At 51.0% G+C, this 27,390-nt stretch overlaps 1 protein-coding gene and 1 long non-coding RNA gene across 2 annotated transcripts in view; one reads left to right on the plus strand and one right to left on the minus strand.

Annotated features, from left to right (window-relative positions):
- Nucleotides 1-14,746, minus strand: part of LOC116657628 — a 23,893-nt gene extending 9,147 nt beyond the window's left edge. The window contains exons 1-2 of the long non-coding RNA XR_004312825.1: nt 14,717-14,746; nt 3,254-3,265 (exon numbers count right to left, since the gene is read on the minus strand). This is a non-coding gene — a long non-coding RNA (uncharacterized LOC116657628). The remainder of the gene's footprint in view (nt 1-3,253; nt 3,266-14,716) is intronic.
- Nucleotides 14,747-19,923: 5,177 nt separating this feature from the next.
- The window catches only part of LOC116657431, a 515,932-nt gene continuing 508,465 nt past the window's right edge, over nt 19,924-27,390 (plus strand). The window contains exons 1-2 of the mRNA XM_032459477.1: nt 19,924-19,945; nt 20,190-20,476. Coding sequence (XP_032315368.1) covers nt 19,924-19,945; nt 20,190-20,476 — 309 coding nt within the window. The remainder of the gene's footprint in view (nt 19,946-20,189; nt 20,477-27,390) is intronic.

Here is a 27,390-nt window from a genome sequence, read left to right on the forward strand (position 1 = left end):
CAGAGCCTGTGTGATGTCCCCAAGACCACATATCCTCAAGCCCGCATCATCTCCCAACGCCCCAATCATCTCCCTAGCCCAACATCATCAACCGAAGCTAATCATCTCCGCAAGCCCGCATCATATCCCAAGCCCTGCATCATCTCCCAAGCCTAATATCTCCCCAAGCCCAATCATCTCCCCAAACCCGCATCATTTCCCAAGCCTGCATCATCCAGCCGAGCCTTTGTTCATGTCGCCAAGCAGCGGTAATATTGACAAGTCCGCATCATTTACACAGACCCACATCATCTCCCCAAGCCAACATGATCTACCCGAGCTCACATCGTCTCCCCGAGGCCACATAGTCTCCCAAGCCCCGCATCACCTCCCCAAGCCCGCATCGACTCCCGAACCCAATAATCTCCCGAAGCCCGCATCATCTCCCCAAGCCCAATCATCTCCCAAGCCCACATCACTCCCAAGCCGCACCGAATCCCCGAGCCCGCATCATGTTTCCAGCCACATGTACCAAGCCCGACCTCACCACACTAAGGCCGCAGCATGTCCCAAGCACAAATCATCCCACCAGCCCGCATGAGCTCCCAGCCACGTCTCTCCCAAGCCTGCATCATCTCCCTGAGCCCACACCATATGTGCAAGACGCTTCACACCCCGTGCCAGAGTCATCTCCCTAAGCCCACCTCATCTCCCCAAGCCAATCATCCCCAAGCTCGCATCATCTTCCAAGACAAAATCTCCCAAAAGGCACATTATCTCCCCAACGCCCATCATTTTCCGCCAGCATCATCCAGCCGAGCCTGTGTCATGTCCCCAAGCTGGCGTAATATCTGCAAGTCTGCATATTTACACAGACCCACATCTTCTCCCCAAGCCAACATTATCTCCCCAAGCTCACATCATCTCCCTGAGCCCACATAGTATCCCCGAGCCCGCATCATCTCCCCAAGCCCGCACTGAATCCCCGAGCCCGCATCATGTTTCCAGGCCACATGTCCCCAAGCCGACCTCACCACACTAAGGCCGCATCATGTCCCCAAGCACAAATCATCCCCCCAAGCCCGCATGAGCTCCCAAGCCCACGTCTTCTCCCAAAGCCTGCATCATCTCCTGACCTCACAGCATATCTGCAAGACCACTTCATCACCCCAAGCCCGAGTCATCTCCCACTGTCCCATCATCTCCCCAAGCCCCCCCGCATCATCTCCCCAAGTCTGAATCATCTCTCCAAGCCCACATCTATCGAAACCAAAATATTCCTAAGCCCACATCAGCTCTCCAAGTCCACGTCACCTCCCTGAACCTGTGTTGTGTCCCCCGAGCTGGCGTCCATATTCCAGAGGCCGTATCGTGACAATGAGCCCACATCATGTCCACAAGCCCGATAAACGTCTGCGGAGCCCACGTCATCTCCCGAGCCTGTGTGATGTCCCCAAGACCACATATCCTCAAGCCCGCATCATCTCCCAACGCCCAATCATCTCCCTAGCCCACATCATCTCCCGAAGCTAATCATCTCCGCAAGCCCCGCATTATATCCGAAGCCTGCATCATCTCCCCAAGGCTAATCATCTCCCCAAGCCCAATCATCTCCCCAAGCCCGCATCAATTTCCCAAGCCAGCATCATCCAGCGAGCCTGTGTCATGTCCCCAAGCTGGCGTAATATCTGCAAGTCTGCATCATTTACACAGACCCACATCTTCTCCCCAAGCCAACATGATCTCCCCAAGCTCACATCATCTCCCTGAGCCCACATAGTATCCCCGAGCCGCATCATCTCCCCAAGCCCGCACCGAATACCCGAGCCCGCATCATGTTTCCAGGCCACATGTCCCCAAGCCGACCTCACCACACTAAGGCCGCATCATGTCCCCAAGCACAAATCATCCCCCCAAGCCCGCATGAGCTCCCAAGCCCACGTCTTCTCCCAAAGCCTGCATCATCTTCCTTAGCCAACAGCATATCTGCAAGACCACTTCATCACCCAATCCCGAGTCATCTCCCACTGTCCAATCATCTCCCCAACCCCGCATCATCTCCCCAAGTCCACATCAACTCCCTAATCCCACTCATCTCTCCCCAAACCCGCATCATCTCCCAAAGACCGCATCATCTCCCTAAGCCCAATCAGATCCCCAAGCCCCCATCATTTCCATGAGCACACGTCATATCCCCATGCCGGTGTCTTGTCCTCGAGTCCACGTCATGTCCCAGAGCTGAACCATATCAGGGAGCCCACATATCTCCACAGCCCAGGACATATCTCTGAGCCCGCATCATCTCCTAGAGCCAACATCTCCCCAAGCCAACATAATCTCCCCAAGTCTGAATCATTTCTCCAAGCCCACATCTTTCCAAACCCACATCTTCCAAGCCCACATTAGCTCGCCAACTCCACGTCATCTCCCTGAACCTGTGTTGTGTCCCCGAACCGGTGTCATGTCCCAGAGCACGAGTCATGTCAGAGAGGCCACATCATGTCCACAAGCCCCAAAAATGTCTGCGAGCCTGTGTCATCTCCCCGAGTCTCTGTCATGTCCCCAAGCCTGCATCATGTCCTTAAGCTGACATATCCCCAAGACCACATTATCTCCCCAAGCCCTCGTCAAGTTTCCAGGCCCACATTTCCCCAAGCTGACCTCACCAACCTAAGCCACCTTCATCTCCCCAAGCCTGCATTATCTCCCCAAGCCCAATGATCTAACCAACCCCGCATCATCTCCCCAAGCCCACATCATCTCCCCAAGCTCACATCTCCGAAAACGCACATCATTTCCCTGAGCCTGCATCATTTCCCAAGCCTGCATCTTCTAGCCGAGCCCGCATCATGATCCTACATCGGCGTACTATCTGCGAGTCTGCATCATTTACGCATGCCCGTGTCATCTCCCGGAGCCGCTTTATCTCCCCAAGCAAACATCTACCCAAACCAACATAGTCTCCCCAAGCCCAATTAGTCTCACCAAGACCACATCATCTCCCTAAGCCCGCATCATATCCCCAAGCCCGCAACGACTCCCCATGCGCACATCATGTTTCCAGGCCCACATGTCCCCAAGACGACCTCACCAACCTAAGCCCGCATCATGTCCCAAACACAAATCATCTCCCCAAGCCCGCATGATCTCCCAAGCCCACGTCATCTCCCAAAGCCTGCAACATCTCCCTGAGCCCACAGCATATCTGCAAGAACGCTTCATCACCCCGTGCCAGAGTCATCTCCCTAAGCCCACTCATCTCCCCAAGCCCAACCATCTCCCCAAGCTCGCATCATCTCCCCAAGACAAAATCTCCCAAAAGGCACATTATCTCCCCAAGCCCGCATCATTTCCCAAGCCAGCATCATCCAGCCGAGCCTGTGTCATGTCCCCAAGCTGGCGTAATATCTGCAAGTCTGCATCATTTACACAGACCCACATCTTCTCCCCAAGCCAACATGATCTCCCCAAGCTCACATCATCTCCCTGAGCCCACATAGTATCCCCGAGCCCGCATCATCTCCCCAAGCCCGCACCGAATCCCCGAGCCCGCATCATGTTTCCAGGCCACATGTCCCCAAGCCGACCTCACCACACTAAGGCCGCATCATGTCCCCAAGCACAAATCATCCCCCCAAGCCCGCATGAGCTCCCAAGCCCACGTCTTCTCCCAAAGCCTGCATCATCTCCCTGACCTCACAGCATATCTGCAAGACCACTTCATCACCCCAAGCCCGAGTCATCTCCCACTGTCCAATCATCTCCCCAAGCCCACATCATCTCCCCAAGTCTGAATCATCTCTCCAAGCCCACATCTATCGAAACCAAAATATTCCTAAGCCCACATCAGCTCTCCAAGTCCACGTCACCTCCCTGAACCTGTGTTGTGTCCCCGAGCTGGCGTCATATTCAGAGGCCGTATCGTGACAATGAGCCCACATCATGTCCACAAGCCCGATAATGTCTGCGAGCCCACGTCATCTCCCGAGCCTGTGTGATGTCCCCAAGACCACATATCCTCAAGCCCGCATCATCTCTCAACGCCCAATCATCTCCCTAGCCCACATCATCTCCCGAAGCGTAATCACCTCCCCAAGCCCGCATCATATCCCAAGACTGCATCATCTCCCCAAGCCTAATCATCTACCCAAGCCCAATCATCTCCCCAAACCCGCATCATTTCCCAAGCCTGCATCATCCAGCCGAGCCTTTGTCATGTCGCCAAGTCCAGCGTAATATCTGCAAGTCCACATCATTTACACAGACCCACATCATCTCCCCAAGCCACTTGATCTACCCGAGCTCACATCATCCCACCGAGCACACATAGTCTACCCAAGCCCGCATCATCTCCCGAAGCCCACATCGACTCCCCGATCCCAATAATCTCCGCAAGCCCGCATCATCTCCCTAAGCCCAATCACCTCCCCAAGCCCACATCATCTCCTGAAGCGCAATCATCTCCATAAACCAACATCATCTCCCCAACCCCGTGTCATCTCCCCAAAGCCAATAATTTCCCCAAGCCCACATCATCTCCCCAAGACTACATCATGTCCCCAAGCCCGCTTCATCTCGCCAAGCCCACATCATCTACCCAAGCAATTATCGACTCCCAAAGCCCGCATCATGTTTCCAGGCCCACATCTACCTAACCCGACCTCACTACCTTAAGCCTGCATCATGTCCCCAATAACAAATCATCTCCCCCAGTCTGCATGACGTCCCAAGTCCACATCATCTACGACAGCCTGCATTATCTCCCTGAGCCCACAGCATGTCTGCAAGACCGCTTCGTCACCCCAAGCCCGAGTCATCTCCCATAGTCCAATCATCTCCCCAAGCCCATATCATGTCTCCAACCCACATCTCCCCAAGCCCACATCATCTCCCCAAGCCCACATCATCTCCCTAAGCCCAATCATCTCCCCGAGCCCACATCATCTCCCCAAGCCCGCACCGAATCCCCGAGCCCGCATCATGTTTCCAGGCCACATGTCCCCAAGCCGACCTCACCACACTAAGGCCGCATCATGTCCCCATGCACAAATCATCCACACAAGCCCGCATGAGCTCCCAAGCTCATGTCTTCTCCCAAAGCCTGCATCATCTCCCTGAGCTCACAGCATATCTGCAAGACCACTTCATCACCCCAAGCCCGAGTCATCTCCCACAGTCCAATCATCTCCCCAAGCCCACATCGTGTCTCCAACCCACATCTCCCTGATGTCCCATCATCTCTATGAGCTCATGTCATCTCCCCAAGCTGGTGTCATGTCCTCGAGCCCGAGTCATGTCCCCGAGCCGATGCCATATAAGGGAGCCCACATCATCTCCACGTGCCAGGGTCATCTCCCTGAGCCCATGTAATCTCCCCAAACCATTGTCTCCCCAAGCCAACATCATCTCCACAAGTCTGAATCATCTCTCCAAGCCCACATCGTTCGAAACCCACATCTTCCCAAGCCTACATCAGCTCTCCAAGTCCACGTCATCTCCTGAACCTGTCTTGTGTCCCCGAGCGGCGTCATGTCCCAGAGCCCGTGTAGTGTCAGTGAGGCCACATTATGTCCAGAAGCCCCCAAAATGTCTGCGAGCCCGTGTCATCTCCCGGAGCCTGTGTCATTTCCCCAAGCCTGCATCATTTCCCTAAGCTGACATATCCCCAAGCCAACATCATCTCCCTAAGCCCATTCATCTTCCCGAGCCCACATCATCTTCCCAAGCCCGCATCATCTCCCCAAGCCCGCAACGACTCCCCAAGCCCGCATCATGTTTCCAGGCCCACATGTACCTAACCCGACCTCACTACCTTAAGCCCGCATCATGTCCCCAATAAAAAATCATCTCACTGAGCCCGCATGATCTCCCAAGACTACGTCATATCCCAAAGCCTGCATCATCTCCCTGACCCCACAGCTTGTCTGCAAGACCTCTTCATCACCCCAAGCCCATCATGTCCCACAGTCCAATCATCTCCACAAGCCAACATCATCTCCCCAAGCGCACGTCATCTCCCTGAACCCGTGTCGTGACCCTGAGCCGGTGTCATGTCCTCGAGCCCATGTTATTTCACTGAGCCCAAGTCATGCCTGGTAGCTTGAAAAATGTCTACAAGCCTGAGTCACCTCCCCGAGCCCCCATCGTCTCCTTGAGCCCACGTCATCTCCCCAAGCCGGTGTCATGTCCTCGAGACCGTGTCATGTCCCCGAGCCAACGCCATATCAGGGAGCTCACATCATCTCCACGAGCCCGGGTCATCTCCCTGAGCCCGCGACATCTCCCCTAGCCAACATCTCCCCAGGCCAACATCATCTCCCCAAGTCTGAATCATCTCCCCAAGCCCTCATCGACTCCCCAAGCCCGCATCATGTTTCCAGGCCCACATGTACCTAACCCGACCTCACTACCTTAAGCCCGCATTATGTCCCCAATAACACATCATCTCCCCCAGCCTGCATGATGTCCCAAGCCCACATCGTCTACCACAGCTTGCATCATCTCCCTGAGCCCACAGCATATCTGCAAGACCGCTTCGTCACCCCAAGCCCGAGTCATCTCCCACAGTCCAATCATCTCCCCAAGCCCACATCATGTCTCCAACCCACATCTCCCCAAGCCCACATCATCTCCCTAAGCCCGCATCATCTCCCTAAGCCCAATCATCTCCCCAAGCCCAAATCTCCCAAAAGGAACGTTATCTCCCCAATGCCGCATCATTTCCCAAGGATTCATCATGTAGCCGAGCCTGTGTCATGTCTCCAAGCTGGCGTAATATCTGCACACCCGCATCATTTACAGAGGCCTGCATCATCTCCCTAAGCCCACTCATCTCCCCAAGCCCAATCATCTCCCCAAGCTCGCATCATCTCCCCAAGACAAAATCTCCCAAAAGGCACATTATCTCCCCAAGCCCGCATCATTTCCCAAGCCAGCATCATCCAGCCGAGCCTGTGTCATGTCCCCAAGCTGGCGTAATATCTGCAAGTCTGCATCATTTACACAGACCCACATCTTCTCCCCAAGCAAACATGATCTCCCCAAGCTCACATCATCTCCCTGAGCCCACATAGTATCCCCGAGCCCGCATCATCTCCCCAAGCCCGCACCGAATCCCCGAGCCCGCAACATGTTTTCCAGGCCACATGTCCCCAAGCCGACCTCACCACACTAAGGCCGCATCATGTCCCCAAACACAAATCATCCCCCCAAGCCCGCATGAGCTCCCAAGCCCACGTCTTCTCCCAAAGCCTGCATCATCTCCCTGACCTCACAGCATATCTGCAAGACCACTTCATCACCCCAAGCCCGAGTCATCTCCCACTGTCCATCATCTCCCCAAGCCCGCATCATCTCCCCAAGTCTGAATCATCCTCCAAGCCCACATCTATCGAAACCAAAATATTCCTAAGCCCACATCAGCTCTCCAAGTCCACCATCACCTCCCTGAACCTGTGTTGTGTCCCGAGCTGGCGTCATATTCCAGAGGCCGTATCGTGACAATGAGCCCACATCATGTCCACAAGCCCGATAATGTCTGCGAGCCCACGTCATCTCCCGAGCCTGTGTGATGTCCCCAAGACCACATATCCTCAAGCCCGCATCATCTCCCAACGCCCAATCATCTCCCTAGCCCACATCATCTCCCGAAGCGTAATCATCTCCGCAAGCCCGCATCATATCCCAACGCCCAATCATCTCCCTAGCCCACATCATCTCCCGAAGCCTAATCATCTCCCCAAGCCCAATCATCTCCCCAAGCCCGCATCATTTCCCAAGCCTGCATCATTTCCCAAGCCTGCATCATCCAGCCGAGCGTTTGTCATGTCGCCAAGCCAGCGTAATATCTGCAAGTCCGCATCATTTACACAGACCCACATCATCTCCCGAAGCCAACATGATCTACCCGAGCTCACATCGTCTCACCGAGCCCTCATAGTCTCCCCAAGCCCGCATCATCTCCCGAAGCCCACATCGATTCCCCGAGCCCAATAATCTCCGCAAGCCCGCATCATCTCCCTAAGCCCAATCATCTCCCCAAGCCCACATCATCTCCTGAAGCGCAATCATCTCCCCCAAGCCCACATCATCTCCTGAAGCGCAATCATCTCCATAAACCAACATCATCTCCCCAACCCCGTGTCATCTCCCCAAAGCCAATAATTTCCCCAAGCCCGCATCATCTCCCCAAGACTACATCATGTCCCAAGCCCGCATCATCTCGCCAAGCCCACATCATCTCCCCAAGCCCTCATCGACTCCCAAATCCCGCATCATGTTTCCAGGCCCACATGTACCTAACCCGACCTCACTACCTTAAGCCTGCATCATGTCCCCAATAACAAATCATCTCCCCCAGTCTGCATGATGTCCCAAGTCCACATCATCTACGACAGCCTGCATCATCTCCCTGAGCCCACAGCATGTCTGCAAGACCGCTTCGTCACCCCCAAGCCCGAGTCATCTCCCACAGTCCAATCATCTCCCCAAGCCCACATCATGTCTCCAACCCACATCTCCCCAAGCCCCGCATCATCTCCCCAAGCCCCGCATCGACTCCCCGAGCCCAATAATCTCCCCAAGCCCGCATCATCTCCCTAAGCCCAATCATCTCCCCAAGCCCACATCATCTCCCCAAGCCCGCACTGAATTCCCGAGCCCGCATCATGTTTCCAGGCCACATGTCCCCAAGCCGACCTCACCACACTGAGGCCGCATCATGTCCCCAAGCACAAATCATCCCCACAAGCCCGCATGAGCTCCCAAGCCCACGTCTTCTCCCAAAAGCCTGCATCATCTCCCTGAGCCCACAGCATATCTGCAAGACCACTTCATCACCCCAAGCCCGAGTCATCTCCCACATGTCCAATCATCTCCCCCAAGCCCGCATCATCTCCCCAAGTCTGAATCATCTCTCCAAGCCCACATCTATCGAAACCAAAATATTCCTAAGCCCACATCAGCTCTCCAAGTCCACGTCACCTCCCTGAACCTGTGTTGTGTCCCCGAGCTGGCGTCATATTCCAGAGGCCGTATCGTGACAATGAGCCCACATCATGTCCACAAGCCCGATAATGTCTGCGAGCCCACGTCATCTCCCGAGCCTGTGTGATGTCCCCAAGACCACATATCCTCAAGCCCGCATCATCTCCCAACGCCCAATCATCTCCCTAGCCCACATCATCTCCCGAAGCGTAATCACCTCCCCAAGCCCGCATCATATCCCAAGCCTGCATCATCTCCCCAAGCCTAATCATCTCCCCAAGCCCAATCATCTCCCCAAACCCGCATCATTTCCCAAGCCTGCATCATCCAGCCGAGCCTTTGTCATGTCGCCAAGCCAGCGTAATATCTGCAAGTCCGCATCATTTACACAGACCCACATCATCTCCCCAAGCCAACATGATCTACCCGAGCTCACATCATCTCACCGAGCCCACATAGTCTCCCCAAGCCCGCATCATCTCCCGAAGCCCACATCATCTCCTGAAGCGCAATCATCTCCCCAAGCCCACATCATCTCCTGAAGCGCAATCATCTCCCCAAGCCCACATCATCTCCTGAAGCGCAATCATCTCCATAAACCAACATCATCTCCCCAACCCCGTGTCATCTCCCCAAAGCCAATAATTTCCCCAAGCCCACATATTCTCCCCAAGACTACATCATGTCCCCAAGCCCGCATCATCTCGCCAAGCCCACATCATCTACCCAAGCCCTCATCGACTCCCAAAGCCCACATCATGTTTCCAGGCCCACATCTACCTAACCCGACCTCACTACCTTAAGCCTGCATCATGTCCCCAATAACAAATCATCTCCCCCAGTCTGCATGACGTCCCAAGTCCACATCATCTACGACAGCCTGCATTATCTCCCTGAGCCCACAGCATGTCTGCAAGACCGCTTCGTCACCCCAAGCCCGTGTCATCTCCCACAGTCCAATCATCTCCCCAAGCCCATATCATGTCTCCAACCCACATCTCCCCAAGCCCACATCATCTCCCCAAGCCCGCATCATCTCCCTAAGCCCAATCATCTCCCCGAGCCCACATCATCTCCCCAAGCCCGCACCGAATCCCCGAGCCCGCATCATGTTTCCAGGCCACATGTCCCCAAGCCGACCTCACCACACTAAGGCCGCATCATGTCCCCAAGCACAAATCATCCACACAAGCCCGCATGAGCTCCCAAGCCCACGTCTTCTCCCAAAGCCTGCATCATCTCCCTGAGCTCACAGCATATCTGCAAGACCACTTCATCACCCCAAGCCCGAGTCATCTCCCACAGTCCAATCATCTCCCCAAGCCCACATCGTGTCTCCAACCCACATCTCCCTGATGTCCCATCATCTCTATGAGCTCATGTCATCTCCCCAAGCTGGTGTCATGTCCTCGAGCCCGAGTCATGTCCCCGAGCCGATGCCATATAAGGGAGCCCACATCATCTCCACGTGCCAGGGTCATCTCCCTGAGCCCATGTAATCTCCCCAAACCATTGTCTCCCCAAGCCAACATCATCTCCACAAGTCTGAATCATCTCTCCAAGCCCACATCGTTCGAAACCCACATCTTCCCAAGCCTACATCAGCTCTCCAAGTCCACGTCATCTCCCTGAACCTGTCTTGTGTCCCCGAGCGGCGTCATGTCCCAGAGCCCGTGTAGTGTCAGTGAGGCCACATTATGTCCAGAAGCCCCCAAAATGTCTGCGAGCCCGTGTCATCTCCCGGAGCCTGTGTCATTTCCCCAAGCCTGCATCATTTCCCTAAGCTGACATATCCCCAAGCCAACATCATCTCCCTAAGCCCATTCATCTTCCCGAGCCCACATCATCTTCCCAAGCCCGCATCATCTCCCCAAGCCCGCAACGACTCCCCAAGCCCGCAATGACTCCCCAAGCCCGCATCATGTTTCCAGGCCCACATGTACCTAACCCGACCTCACTACCTTAAGCCCGCATCATGTCCCCAATAAAAAATCATCTCACTGAGCCCGCATGATCTCCCAAGACTACGTCATATCCCAAAGCCTGCATCATCTCCCTGACCCCACAGCTTGTCTGCAAGACCTCTTCATCACCCCAAGCCCATCATGTCCCACAGTCCAATCATCTCCACAAGCCAACATCATCTCCCCAAGCGCACGTCATCTCCCTGAACCCGTGTCGTGACCCTGAGCCGGTGTCATGTCCTCGAGCCCATGTTATTTCACTGAGCCCAAGTCATGCCTGGTAGCTTGAAAAATGTCTACAAGCCTGAGTCACCTCCCCGAGCCCCCATCGTCTCCTTGAGCCCACGTCATCTCCCCAAGCCGGTGTCATGTCCTCGAGACCGTGTCATGTCCCCGAGCCAACGCCATATCAGGGAGCTCACATCATCTCCACGAGCCCGGGTCATCTCCCTGAGCCCGCGACATCTCCCCTAGCCAACATCTCCCCAGGCCAACATCATCTCCCCAAGTCTGAATCATCTCCCCAAGCCCTCATCGACTCCCCAAGCCCGCATCATGTTTCCAGGCCCACATGTACCTAACCCGACCTCACTACCTTAAGCCCGCATTATGTCCCCAATAACACATCATCTCCCCCAGCCTGCATGATGTCCCAAGCCCACATCGTCTACCACAGCTTGCATCATCTCCCTGAGCCCACAGCATATCTGCAAGACCGCTTCGTCACCCCAAGCCCGAGTCATCTCCCACAGTCCAATCATCTCCCCAAGCCCACATCATGTCTCCAACCCACATCTCCCCAAGCCCACATCATCTCCCTAAGCCCGCATCATCTCCCTAAGCCCAATCATCTCCCCAAGCCCAAATCTCCCAAAAGGTACGTTATCTCCCCAATGCCGCATCATTTCCCAAGGATTCATCATGTAGCCGAGCCTGTGTCATGTCTCCAAGCTGGCGTAATATCTGCACACCCGCATCATTTACAGAGGCCTGCATCATCTCCCTAAGCCCACTCATCTCCCCAAGCCCAATCATCTCCCCAAGCTCGCATCATCTCCCCAAGACAAAATCTCCCAAAAGGCACATTATCTCCCCAAGCCCGCATCATTTCCCAAGCCAGCATCATCCAGCCGAGCCTGTGTCATGTCCCCAAGCTGGCGTAATATCTGCAAGTCTGCATCATTTACACAGACCCACATCTTCTCCCCAAGCCAACATGATCTCCCCAAGCTCACATCATCTCCCTGAGCCCACATAGTATCCCCGAGCCCGCATCATCTCCCCAAGCCCGCACCGAATCCCCGAGCCCGCAACATGTTTCCAGGCCACATGTCCCCAAGCCGACCTCACCACACTAAGGCCGCATCATGTCCCCAAGCACAAATCATCCCCCCAAGCCCGCATGAGCTCCCAAGCCCACGTCTTCTCCCAAAGCCTGCATCATCTCCCTGACCTCACAGCATATCTGCAAGACCACTTCATCACCCCAAGCCCGAGTCATCTCCCACTGTCCAATCATCTCCCCAAGCCCGCATCATCTCCCCAAGTCTGAATCATCTCTCCAAGCCCACATCTATCGAAACCAAAATATTCCTAAGCCCACATCAGCTCTCCAAGTCCACATCACCTCCCTGAACCTGTGTTGTGTCCCCGAGCTGGCGTCATATTCCAGAGGCCGTATCGTGACAATGAGCCCACATCATGTCCACAAGCCCGATAATGTCTGCGAGCCCACGTCATCTCCCGAGCCTGTGTGATGTCCCCAAGACCACATATCCTCAAGCCCGCATCATCTCCCAACGCCCAATCATCTCCCTAGCCCACATCATCTCCCGAAGCGTAATCATCTCCGCAAGCCCGCATCATATCCCAAGCCTGCACATCATCTCCCGAAGCCTAATCATCTCCCCAAGCCCAATCATCTCCCCAAGCCCGCATCATTTCCCAAGCCTGCATCATTTCCCAAGCCTGCATCATCCAGCCGAGCGTTTGTCATGTCGCCAAGCCAGCGTAATATCTGCAAGTCCGCATCATTTACACAGACCCACATCATCTCCCGAAGCCAACATGATCTACCCGAGCTCACATCGTCTCACCGAGCCCTCATAGTCTCCCCAAGCCCGCATCATCTCCCGAAGCCCACATCGATTCCCCGAGCCCAATAATCTCCGCAAGCCCGCATCATCTCCCTAAGCCCAATCATCTCCCCAAGCCCACATCATCTCCTGAAGCGCAATCATCTCCCCAAGCCCACATCATCTCCTGAAGCGCAATCATCTCCATAAACCAACATCATCTCCCCAACCCCGTGTCATCTCCCCAAAGCCAATAATTTCCCCAAGCCCGCATCATCTCCCCAAGACTACATCATGTCCCCAAGCCCGCATCATCTCGCCAAGCCCACATCATCTCCCCAAGCCCTCATCGACTCCCAAATCCCGCATCATGTTTCCAGGCCCACATGTACCTAACCCGACCTCACTACCTTAAGCCTGCATCATGTCCCCAATAACAAATCATCTCCCCCAGTCTGCATGATGTCCCAAGTCCACATCATCTACGACAGCCTGCATCATCTCCCTGAGCCCACAGCATGTCTGCAAGACCGCTTCGTCACCCCAAGCCCGAGTCATCTCCCACAGTCCAATCATCTCCCCAAGCCCACATCATGTCTCCAACCCACATCTCCCCAAGCCCGCATCATCTCCCCAAGCCCGCATCGACTCCCCGAGCCCAATAATCTCCCCAAGCCCGCATCATCTCCCTAAGCCCAATCATCTCCCCAAGCCCACATCATCTCCCCAAGCCCGCACTGAATTCCCGAGCCCGCATCATGTTTCCAGGCCACATGTCCCCAAGCCGACCTCACCACACTGAGGCCGCATCATGTCCCCAAGCACAAATCATCCCCACAAGCCCGCATGAGCTCCCAAGCCCACGTCTTCTCCCAAAGCCTGCATCATCTCCCTGAGCCCACAGCATATCTGCAAGACCACTTCATCACCCCAAGCCCGAGTCATCTCCCACAGTCCAATCATCTCCCCAAGCCCGCATCATCTCCCCAAGTCCACATCAACTCCCTAAGCCCAGTCATCTCCCCAAACCCGCATCATTTCCCAAAGCCCGCATCATCTTCCTAAGCCCAATCATCTCCCTGAGCACCCATCATTTCCATGAGCACACGTCATATCCCCGAGCCAGTGTCATGTCCTCGATCCCGTGTCATGTCCCAGAGCCGACGCCATATCAGGGAGCCCACATATCTCCACGAGCCCAGGACATCTCTCTGAGCCCGCGTCATCTCCCCAAGCCAAAACTCCCCAAGAGAACATAATCTCTCCAAGTCTGAATCATCTCTCCAAGCCCACATCATTTCCAAACCCAGCTCTTCCCAAGCCCACATCAGCTCTCCAAGTCCACGTCATCTCCCTGAACCTGTGTTGTGTCCCCAAACCGGTGTCATGTACCAGAGCACGTGTCATGTCAGTGAGGCCACATCATGTCCACAAGCCCCAAAAATATCGGTGTGCCCGCATCATCTCCCCGAGCCTGTGTCATGTCCCCAAACCGGCATCAAGTCCCTAAGCTGACATATCCCCAAGACCACATTATCTCTGCAAGCCCTCATCGTGTTTCCAGGCCCACATTTCCCCAAGCTGACCTCACCACCCTAAGCCCGCTTCATGTCCCCAAGCCAGCATCATCTCACCAAGCCCGCATCATCTTGCCAAGCTGGCATCACCTCCCCAAGCCCACATCATCTCCCTATGCCCAATCGTCTCCCAAACCCCGCATCATCTCCCCAAGCCCACATCTCCCCGAACCCGCATCATGTCACCAAGCCCACATCATCTCCCCAAGCCCACATCTCCCAAAAGGCACATCAATTCCTCAAGCCTGAATCATTCCCCAAGCCCGCATCTTCTAGCTGAGCCCGCATCATGATCCCAAGTCCGCGTAGTATCTGCAAGTCTGCATCATTTACAGACGCCCGTGTCATCTCCCGGAGCTGCATCATCTCCCTAAGCCCACATTATCTCCCCAAGCAAACATCTCCCCAAGCCCACATAGTCTCCCCAAGCCCACATAATCTCCCCAAGACAACATTATCTCACCAAGCCAACATCTCCCAAAAGGCACATCATTTCCCCAAGCCTGCATCAAATCCCAAGCCCGCATCATCTCCCCATGCCCGCATCATCTCCCCAAGCCCGCATCATTTCCCTAAGGCCAATCATCTCCCAAGCCCAAATCTCCCAAAAGGCACATTATCTCCCCAAGCCTGCATCATTTCCCAAGGATGTATCATCTAGCCGAGCCTGTGTCATGTCTACAAGCCGGCGTATTATCTGCACACCCACATCATTTACAGAGGCCTGCATCATCTCCCCAAGCCCACGTCATCTCCCTGAACCAGTGTCATGTCCTCGATCCCACGTTATGTCAGCTAGCCCAAGTCATGTCTGCGAGCCTGTAAAATGTCTGCAAGCCCGCGTCATCTCCTCGAGCCCCCATCATCTCCATGAGCCCGTGTCATGTCCCCGAGCCGATGCCATATCAGGGAGCCCACATCATCTCCACAAGCCGGGGTCATCTCCCTGAGCCCGCGTCATCTCCCCGAGCCAACATCTCCCCAAGCGAACATCATCTCCCCAAATCTGAATCATCTCTCCAAGCCCACATCTTTCCAAACCCACATCTTCCCAAGCCCACATCAGCTCTCCAAGTCCACGTCATCTCCCTGAACCTGTGTTGTGTCCCCAAACCGGTGTCATGTACCAGAGCACGTGTCATGTCAGTGAGGCCACATCATGTCCACAAGCCCCAAAAATATCGGCGTGCCCGCATCATCTCCCCGAGCCTGTGTCATGTCCCCAAACCGGCATCAAGTCCCTAAGCTGACATATCCCCAAGACCACATTATCTCCGCAAGCCCTCATCGTGTTTCCAGGCCCACATTTCCCCAAGCTGACCTCACCACCCTAAGCCCGCTTCATGTCCCCAAGCCAGCATCATCTCACCAAGCCCGCATCATCTTGCCAAGCCGGCATCACCTCCCCAAGCCCACATCATCTCCCTATGCCCAATCGTCTCCCAAACCCCGCATCATCTCCCCAAGCCCACATCTCCCCGAACCCGCATCATGTCCCCAAGCCCACATCATCTCCCCAAGCCCACATCTCCCAAAAGGCACATCAATTCCCCAAGCCCGCATTATCTCCCCAAGCAAACATCTCCCCAAGCCCACATCATGTTTGTAGGCCCACAGGTCCCCAAGCCAACCTCACCACCCCAAGCCTGCTTCATCTCAAGCCCACATCCTCTCTGCAAGCACAAATCATCTCCCAAGCCCGCTTTATGTCCCCAAGCCCCTTTCATCTCCCAAAGCCCGTGTCATCTCCCTAAGAGCACGTCATGTCTCCAACCCACATCTCCCCAGCCCATGTCTCCACAAGCCCACGTTCTCTCTGAACCCGATAAAAACATTTATACAAAGCACATACTCCGACTGAGAGTTTCTCAAACCATGTCCCACTGTGACAAATGGCACAATTTATGAGCTCCCTTAATGATGGTTTAAACTTGTAAGTAAATAGCATAACTAAAACCAGATCAACGCAGGAGGCAAAGCCCCCATAATCCCCCCATACATCCTCACCTACTCCTTCGAGAAGTCTCCGCATCATGTGATTTGACCTCCCCTGCAAACCTGTGGAGTAAGCTGAAGCTATGTTATTTCCACATCTCAGAAGAAGAGCAGGAACACATTATTTGAGCCGAGGGACCCACCACCAGGGCACTGCAGGCGAGTAGGACCTGGTTTATAAGTTCCTGGCCCCGCCTACTGGGGTTTCTAAAAACTGAAGTTGAGTCGTATGGCGTTGAAGGAAGGAATCTCCCCCACTAAAATTATGAGGTCAATATGAGATGTCTTCTGGAAACACCTTTTTACTTTTAAAATAAAAAAAAATTCCTACACTGGCTTTTTTCTTGCATTCTTTATTTCTCACAAACAATTCAGGTCAATGAAGGAACATGAGTGTTAACATTTTCTACTCGGTATATGTGAAAAACATCCTTTTCAAGAGAAAAGAATTAATCCTTTGTGTTCATAGCCAGCAATCAAGTTAAGTCTAGGAATCTGAGAATCAATTACATTAAAGTAGTGCCTTTTTCTTCCCCCAAACAATGATTAGGAGGAAAATCTGTAAGCAGGGTTGTTTGAGCAGGTCAAGCAGCGGAGACTCACTGTGATGACCGCACCCACGGAAGCTTCGGAAACCCCTTCCTCGGGGAGTGTAGGAGCTGAATCATTGTGCTGGTTCCTGAGAACCTGCCAAGGCGGTGAGCTCCAAATCCAAAGGTGATCTCGCGGGGATCTGCGGCCCCTGCTGAGGGGCAGAGTCATGTCCTTGGACTCGGTGTGGGGCTCCTGTGCTCTGCTCCTGCTGAGTGTGGCCTGTCCTTGCTGGGGCTGCCACGGGCCCCAGTTCTCACCGCTGAGTTCACCCCAACGCACAGCCCCTGAAGTGAGCCTCCTAGAGGTCCCTGCGACAAACGTGAATGTGCAGGGGAGGGGAGGGAGAAGAAAAAGTGGGCAAAAGAGGAGGGTAGAAGTATGTTGATGATAGAAAAAAAAATATGGAGTTAAGAGTGGAACAAAATTTTCCAACACCAACATGGGAAAGTGTCAGAGCAGAGGACGTATCTCTGAAGCTGAAGCTTTTCATTCACTGGATTTAATTGCACAGCCTCTCAAAGAGATTTTAGGAAACCCGACTTCATAGAGAAACTAGCGTTCTTGTGATTTATTCCATTGTTTATAAGGAGGAAGAGTAATGAACAGCGTCGAATAGTAATACGACAGTGACGGGTGATGGTGATACTGAGCTCTTGCTACGTGCTGGGTGTGATGCCAGACACTTTCCCCGCATCCCCTGTCCCATGTAATCCCTACAGCGATCACAAACTGGGCATGATTACCCCCACTTTAGAGACAGAATAAATAGCATCCCCGGGAGTCAGGCCCTGGCTGGCCGGACCCCAAAGGGCACTGTTTGCTCTCCGCATTTACACTTCTCAAGCTGCTGTGCAGGTGGCCGGGAGCAGGTGTGCAGGGGCTGTGCTGTAACGTAGGGCACCTTCCTGAAGTGGCAGTTTTCCCTGAGGGTTTGGTGAAAAGATTTTGGATTTTTTTCTGATGAGTATTAAACATTTCATTCAAAGATTTTAAAGTTAAAAAAAGGTACACAAATACAGATTACATTATACCAAGACAGTATTCTACGTGACAAAAATCAAAATAAAAAAATTAAAAAGTAAATACACAGGTACTAAACACGCATAACACCCGATACCCACTTCAGGCTGCATACACGCTCATGCGAGAGAAAGTTTTTCTTAGAACACAATTCCAACCATTCTGTCAACTGTCTTAGTCCCTGGTGAGTAATTTGAGAAAACTTCTATGTAATTTAAAAAGAATTGGCAACGGCACACAAAGACTACAAAAAACAACACAATTAAAAACATATTTGTAATGCAATTCTGTTTAAAATACTGACATAAATTAAAATACATAGTAAATGTTATTAGTTAAAAAAAAGATTGAAAAACAAAAGGCCACTCTGAATACTGGTTAAAACCTCATCACAGAAAAATGCCCATCATTTGTAACCTTATGGACAGAAAATTGATGTTTTTTTTTTTTTTTGGGAACATATCTAACTTGAAAATGTCATTCATTCAAAATTTATTTAAAATTGTAGATGAGATAGTAACTCGCTGTCTACCCCTTTGCAAAATGTGTTATCCCGAACACTCTAGTTTCTCAAAATGAGGCCCAAGTTGGTCAGGTCCCGGTGCCCCTGTAAAACCTCCAACAAAGCAAAGGTTATTTTCTATTCTGCAACTTGTTATCTTTATAGGAGTGCAGAATGTCAATATCTTTAAAGGTCAGAGCCCTGAGACTAGGCTCTCTGGTACATTTCAGGCTAAAGGCAACATTGTTTTACACAAAGTGCAGAGCTGGCAAGACTAAGCCCAGAAAACAGGGCACAGGATTAAAGGAAAAGAAACAGATCTCATGGAGTTAGATTTGTTCTTCTCTGCTACAGTGCCTTTTGGTGAGAGGTAAAGGGATGTTTCTGGGCCGGTCCTCCTCTGCCCCAGGCTGGGGTTCAGGCAGGAGCCCTGCCAGGTTCACCATGACTGTGGACCTGAGCTCCCGCAGAGAAAGTACTAATTACTGGTGATTAAAATTACCTGTCAAATCCGTTTAATTGCCTGTAAACTATACCAAGGTTGGGGGGGTATGAAACGTCTCATTGGCTGGCCAATGGTCAGTCTCCCCATATGCAAAGGACCAGTGTCATGGCAGGCTCCAAGGTGGCCTGGCCAGCACAGCTGCCTGCTTTGCTCTCCAGACTTGGCTTCCTAATGTGGACACTTTCAAAGCTCCAGTCCCTCTTCCTCTGCCCTGGCGTTAATGGACAGGGTCCCCGTACCCACCTGGGCTGAGTCCAGGCCATGCGCACAGCCTACCCGCCTGCTTGTCCATACCCCAAGCTCAGCTGCACCCCTGCCACCGGTCCACAAGCCCAGCGCCTCCACCCTAGGGGTCCCGATCACCATCAGGGATTCAACAACGGATGGCCCACAGGCCAGTGGCGGGCAGCCCTGAACGACCCTGACCCGCTGGCTCAGACGAGGCACAGAGCAGAGTGCAGGAATTGGAACAGCCTCCAGCCCCACCTGCCGCACCCTGTAGCCTTGGACACTAGCTGTGTGGCCAGACACTAGACCAGGCCAGATCCCCAGCTCCTGGCAGTCGCCATGGAGACCGGAGCCCAGACTTCCCCGACCCACCCAGGGCGTGATGGGTGAGGGGGTCAGCTGGGGGTAGTGGTGCACTTGGAGTGAGGGGGGATCACGCGGTGAGGGGCCGCTCCCAGTGGAACAGACCCGGCTGAGGGGTGAGGGGGACCATTTCGGGATGTTGCGGTGGGGGTCCTGCGGTGAGGCATGAGGGGTGAGCGGTGTGAGGGCGGGAACCTCGGTGTGAGGAGGAGCCCCATTTTGGAGGTCCTGTCAGAGACTGGGCCTGGCTGGGGCTAGAGGGACAGCAACGGGGTGGGAAGGGGAGGCGAGCTGGGGGAGCGGGGCTAGAGGATGTTGCCTGGCCCAGGGCCGGCGGTGGTGCTGGTTGGGTGCCAGGACCAGTCAGTGGCGGGATGCAGACTTTGCGGTGCGTGGGGTGAGCCCGCCCCGCCCCCCACCCCGCCGCTCCGCGCCGCTCCGCCCCGCCCCGCCGCCCCGCCGCCCCGCCGCCCCGCCGGGCCTCAGTCGCCGGGCCGCACACAGCAGGAGCCCCAGCCCGAGCGTCCGCGCTGCGGGCGGGAGGAGGAGGGGCGCGGACGCCGGAACCCGCCCAGAGCGTGTGGAAGCTGGGCCTGAGCCAGGTGCTCCTGGACCAGGTCCCTGAGGAGGAACGCGGCCTGGGGTCTGCGCCGCTGCTTGCCGTCGCCTCTGCTGCTGTCGCCGGGCAGGTAAGGGGGCGCTGGTGGGGCGCGCAGGTCGGGGAGCCGGCGGGTGAGGCCCGGGCCGCGCAGCTCCTTAGGGCCCTGAGGCGGGTGCCGGGTGCCGCCCTGGTTCGCGGTGCCCCTCCCCCACATTGGTAGTCCCTGAACCCCGTGTCTTCGCTGCCGGTTATACCCGGCTTTGAGAAAGCGCGTGCAGCTCCGGGAGGTGGGAGGGCGCTGGACGTCCAGGGAGCAGCTCCGACCGGCCTTCAGGCCATGGACAGCTCTTGGGAGGCAGATGCGTTGCGGTCACGGGGCCGCAGGGGGCGCCGCGGTGGGATGGGGGCTGCCCCGTGCAAGCCCCTGGATTTGTTCCCTATTCACCCGTGGCCTGGACTAGGGCGGCCTCTGCTTCCGCATATTCGCGGGGGGTACGTCTGGTGGTCAGCCTGCCCCTGGGAGGCAGACGCGGTGCTGTCAAGGTGCGGGGCCCGCGGCATCGGAGGCGGCGGTGGGGAGAGGGGTCTGCCTCTGTGATCCTGTGGGTTTGCTCCCATCTCCCCTGCGTCCTGTCCTGGGTGCGGCCTCTGCTTCCCCAGGTTCGCGGGATGCAGGTGACAGGTCAGTCTGCTCCTGGGAGGCGGGCGCGGTGCGGCCAGTGTGCGGGGGCGGGGGCGGCGACAGCGGGAAATGGGAGCAAATCCCCGCGCTCGCTCAGAGCAGCCCCAATCCCGCCAATGCTTCCGCAGCCCCCTGACGGCGCAGCGCCCGCCTTCCAGGAGCAGGATGACCTGTCACCTGAGTCCTGAGAACCTGGGTAGCACAGGACGAGCCCAGGGCAGGCTGCGGAGGAGTTAGAAGCAAATCCACAGGCTCGCATAGGCAGATCCCTAAACCCGCCGCCGCCGCCTCTGACCGCATGGCGCCCGCGTCCTGGGAGCAGGCTGACCTGGGGAAGTGCCTGGGGCAGCAGAGGCCGCCCCCAGGCCCTGCCGCGGGGATGACGGGGAGAAATCGACCAGCTCACCAGGGGCAGCTCCCCTCTTCTCGCTGCTGCCCCAGGTTCGCAGGACACTTGTTTCCAGGTCAGTGGGCTCCCGGGAGGCAGGCGCGGTGTGTTCAGGGGGCGGCTGCGGGGAGGGGTGCTGCCCCAGGAAGAGCAGGTGGCCTTGCTCCCGTCTTCCCCCAGGCCTATCTTGGGAGCGGCCTCCGCCTCTGCCTCGCAGGACCCACGTCTTGATGGCAGTCTGCTCCTGGGAGGAGGGTGCAGCGCGGTCAGGGGGCAGTGTCAGCGGCAGACAGGGACTTTAGGCGGACTGGGCTCTGGCCTAGGGCAACAGCTCTCCTTTCTAATCTTGCTTCTGTCAGTTGGTGGCTGTAGCCGCTTTTCCTTTAGAGGTTATGACCAGATACTGAACGTAGATTTCTATGCTATACAGAAGCCACTGTATGTAAAATCTGTTTTTACATACAGTGGCTAGCACTTGTAAATCTCAAACTCCCAAATTTATCCCTTCTCATCCCCTTTCCCTGGTAACCATAAGATTGTTTACTAAGTCTGCAAGTATGTTTCTGTTTTGTAGATGAGTTCATAGCGTCTTTTTTTTAGATTGCGCATATGAGTGATATCATATGGTATTTGTCTTCCTGTTTGTGGCTCACTTCACTTAGAATAACAATCTCTAGATCAAACCATGTTGCTGCAAATGGCATTATTTTATCCTTTTTTATGGCAGAGTAGTATTCCATGGTATAAATATACCACCTCTTCTTTATCCAGTCATCTGTTGATGGACATTTAGGCTGTTTCCATGTCTTGGCTATTGTAAATAGTGCTGCTATGAACATTGGGGTGCAGGTGTCATTTTGAAGTTGGGCTTATTTTATTTTTTTAAATGTAGGACTTATTTTTAAATTAATGTATTCTAAGACATTTTTATTAATTTGATTTTTACAGTTAAGTTTTCATTACAGAATTTATATTGGTGTAAAAAGAAGACATATATCTCACTTTTTGTTTTTCTCTGTGATTACTGAGTCATCACAAATTATTAAACTATCTTGAGTCCCTCTCAGATGTATAATATTACTTTCCTATTTGTGGGAAGTTGATGAACAGATTTAATTGAGCAAGACTCTGGTAAATATACCCAAAATCTTGTCAAACATTTGTCCAGGACAAAGTCATTTTGTCACAATGTATAGCTTCCAAAAAGAAAGAAAGAAAGAACAACTGCAAGTGTAGACTATTTACAAAGCAAAGGATAAAAGCTGTGCTGCTCAGAGTCCTTATCGGTAACCAATTACCCAGTTTAACTAATTTAGGCAGAAAAACCGAGCTGCAAGAGTGACTCTAAATGAGATCTCTGTTTTCTACCTTAGGAAACTACCAAAATGGGAGTATAGTGTCCAAAAACATCACAAATGTCATATTGATTAGTTAATTTGATCCTCACCATAAATCTGTGAAATAGGCACCCATCATAATACTGTCCCCACGTTACAGAAGAAGGCATGCCAGCCCAGAGAGGAGGTGTGGAATTTACATTCTATTATCTTTCAGCTTGATAGTCCGTGCTTTTCCATTTAATCCTCACTAGTCAATAAGTAAGTTAGCTATTCTGATGTTATAGGTAGGGTAATTGGGTCTTAAAAGTGGTTATGTGACTTTCTCATGGTCATAATGCTAGTAAATTACAGAATAAAGATTAAAACCTATGTTGCTTGCCTCTGTGGCCAGTATTCTTTCCAATACACTAGGTTGTCTTTGTAAAAGTACATGACCATAAACCAGATAAGTGAATTATCCCGATGCCAGCTTATACCTGAAAAGCTGTAATTAGATCACTTATTAATTTAGATGCCAGCATATGGATGTAAAAGTACTTGTCCATGTTGTATAATCAATGGGAAGTTAAATGTATGCATAGTTAATGTTATTGCTATTTATAGAATATCAAATGATGGCAATATTAAAACAGTATTGTCTTGCTTTTATAATTCTAGTATAAGGAAACCCCTCTTGATGAGTTAACAATTGGGGAATTGCTATACTGAGTTATACAGTGAACTGCCAGCTCTTTGGTGCTGTGCATCAACACATGTGAGCGCTGACTACACTGTTGTCTTATTCAGGGATTTAAAGATATAGTACACACTTAGTAGAAGTTAGTATATTTTAGTGTACGGGGGAGCTTCAAGGTTAAGGTTAGAGAAAAGCATTTCTAAACTCTATACCAGAACATTTTGATGTGCCTCCTAGTGAAGAATCACTTTTAAAGTTTTTTAAAATGCTTGCTTAGCTTACTCTGAGCAAATTCAGTTTGTAAAAAAAAAAAGTCAGTTCAGAGCCTGTCTATGAAAAATGAATCTTCTCTCCTTCACAAACCTCTTTTGTCTTCTTCCTGCTCACTTTACATTAACATCTATTCAATCTAAAAAATGTGAATTTTTAAGATGATTTTTTTTATGCACCTTTGAAATTATGAAATTTGATGAACGGTCTTCTGACATTTTCACAAACATTAGAATTGTTGTGGTTTCCATATTTATTCATGTTTATTCCATTTCTTATACTGATAGATACAGCAGACTCCCACAATCTCCAAGTGCAACCCAAACTCTCATGTGTTACGTTCCAGCATGGTTCTTTGAAGTCCTCATGAAATAGTCCAGTAACCACTCTTATGCCTCTGTCACTTCTCTCCTCTTCTCCTTGGTTTCCCTCTTCTAAGAGTGTTTTTGCTAGAGCATCTCCATGGTCTTGAACTCCTCAATGCCTTAACTTTTGCGATATTCTACTATCCTATAGCCACCAAGTGATATATTGCTGCTGCTTCTGGAAACTGCTCTCAGTATCTTCTTGCTCTAATGCCATTACTGGCTCATGTGGATATCTTGGTGGAGGCTGAAACCTGTAATAATACAAACCTATTCAGCGTCTAGTGACCAAGTATGGGAATTTACTCTTTTTGATTGACCACACTGTGAAACAGGACTATTAGAACATTACCACATTGGACCTTAATTTCTCAGATACTTGCTTAGACCCTAATATCAGAGACCTTGCATTTTTCTCTGGAACACAGTATCATTGGCCTCACCTGGTCCAACATACGAACTGAATCAGAATCTACCTTTTAACAAGTTCCTCAGGTAATTCACATTCATGTTAAAATTTGAGAATCTATGTCTTAGGTTTGGTTAAAACGCACATCTTTTAATTGTTACTGTGGTTTCTCTCTCTCACCCCAATAAATCACAATGGAGCAGGTCAAGAATGCATTCATTCCTTTTTTTCAGACTCAACTCTGTGTGTTCAGAAGGAGGACTTTTCTATAAGAAGCCAACTTTGTTACAAAGTTAAGTTTGCTTGTTTCTACCCCTTTGTCCTGGAAACGGCTTAGCTCTTGATGCGGACAGATTTCTGCTAAGCTGCCCCTCCAGCTGCTCAAACACACTTAAACCTGACTGTACCTTCATGGTGGATTCTGATCCAAAATGAGAACAACTTACTCCATTTCTATCATGTGTCATTTCTTCTCAAGGGTCTTTCATGAGAGGACTGAACTGTCGCAGCGTGAGTCTGTTTTTCTATTGCATTTAATTTAGCGTTGTCTGGTACGGGAGCTTTATCAGCTCTGCAGAAAAATTTGACAAAAGCAGATAAGAGAAGTTAAAGGTTAGACAATAGTGTTTTGAAAATCTATGCCAGAGCAATCTACTGTGCCTCTTAGATTGAGAATCATTTAAGTTTACTAAATAGCTTGTTTGGCTTACTTTAGGAAACTGTGGGTCATAAACTTAAAAAAGTTCTTAGAAAGCTTTATTAATGCCGTCTGCCGGTCTGACAGGTTAATTTGTTAACATTTCTTACTATAATACACTGTATATATAGCATTCTGTTTCTGTGCCACATTTAAGGAAGATTTTCTTGGGCTCTTTATTTAAGTCTACAATTCATTTTGCATAGTTTTGTACGTTAGCAGCTAACACTAAGGGCTTGGATTTTTAAAAATTGGTAATATTTCTTTATTAAACCATTAAATGACAAGATCTAATGGTGAATCTAATATTACTGTAGTTTTTTGAAATTATTTTTAGAGACTTTAAAGTTTACAGAAAATTAAGAATTTGGAGCACTCAATAATCCTAACTGCTCTATCAAATATAGTATGTGGTGATTTGTTGCATCTAGTTCCACTTATGATTTGTCACCTCTACTTCCTCTAGAATGACACTGAACTAGTTTCCTCAATACCAGCATGATAGACTGAATAAAAGCAGTAGACATAAGCTGTCAATCTTTAACAAATATCACAGATTTGTAGGGCAGTTTAGAAAGGGGCTCAAAGATGCAATTTTAATCATTACTCTTTTCGTAATCGTAGGTATTGTGAGCTGTGGTAGTTTGGTCACTTCTAAACGTGATAGAGTATTCGTAAGTCTTTTTCTTAGTTTACACCCAGAAACATTCTCTACAAGGAAGAAAACTGGCAAATACATATGGGTGTGCAACTAAAACATTGTATTAGTAGCTGGGTATTTGTGTATAGGTTGATGTGGGAGTGCCTCAGATGTGTGACCAGTGTACTTAAGAAAAATGCAGTCATAAAAGAACAGTGGAAAATGTAGTCCAACATAAACAACAACATTAAGCTAATCAGGGGACAGTATGATTGATAAAATCGCAATGAAGTCATAACAATAATTATAATAATTTAGCATTATGTGCCAGGAATTTTGCATGCATTATAACATTTTGATATCACACAGCCCTACAAGGTAGGTATTAGTATCCTCTATTTATGAATGAGGAAACCAAAGATTAGAGTTCGTGACTGAACTAAGATCACCCAGGAAGTATACTGTAGAGCCAGGATTATAAACCTAGGTCGAGGGTACTCCAGGACCTGGGTTCTCAGACACTTTTAAAAGCAATAGACTTGATAGAGGTTGTTTGGTGAGTTGTAGAAATGTGGAGTCATACAAAGGTTTAGGATACTCACCATGATCATGTGTTTCTTTGGTTGTGTTTTCTGGTTTTGTTTATGACTGCTCTCTTTCCCCCATACACTTAGAAGATAATAAGTTCATTTAGCAAATAAGTTCATCCTACATACTTTTTATATTGGTTGTGTATGCATTTAATGTCAATGTGGACTTCTGGTTCATGGGGTATTTTCAAGAGAAATATTTTTCCTTTATTCACTGTCTGCACTAGAGTTCAGTCTATTTACAACATTTTACAACTCTGCAAAATCACCTAAATTTGAAAGTAAACAAAACTACTACCTTTGAAATAGGTCATTCATAACATTTATGTTCCCTTGTACTTCATCCCTTCGGAGTTTAAGTAGGTAAGAGGTTGGAAGTGACCAACCTTAACTAACAATGATCAGCTGTATTTTCTTAGGAAAAAATGGGTATTATGTTTACCCCTTGGAATTGCATTAAAATGATTACAATTTATTAATATTTCATTTAAGACACACATAAACCTCCAGTACAAATAATTTTTATAGTTGGATACAATATTGGAGGTTCTGAAGATTGTGGGTGGCTATCACAACTCAGAATGCAAATAGTGATTTATTTTTCTTTTTTAGGATTATCCATTTCATATGAGATCTGTATGGATAAAATATTTTCATATAGTTTATTGAAAATATTTAATCACTTTAGGATTCTAGAACATTATTTCAAGGATAGTGCTTTGAGCCTTTAATGTTGAGAACACTGTTTTATCACACTTCCCTGAAGTTGGAAAAATATCGTGATGAATCTAGTTTATATTTTCATGCTTTAAATTCATAAATATTGCCAAGTTCATAATTCAGTTAAAGTCTGGAGTGTGTATTCAACAATTTTAAATGTGCTGATTTTGCCATTAGCATTAAACAGCTCTTCTCCATTTCCACTAAGAATAAGATCAGAAAGAA

This window comes from Camelus ferus, chromosome 18 (assembly GCF_009834535.1).
Source record: "Camelus ferus isolate YT-003-E chromosome 18, BCGSAC_Cfer_1.0, whole genome shotgun sequence".
Lineage (NCBI taxonomy): Eukaryota > Metazoa > Chordata > Mammalia > Artiodactyla > Camelidae > Camelus > Camelus ferus.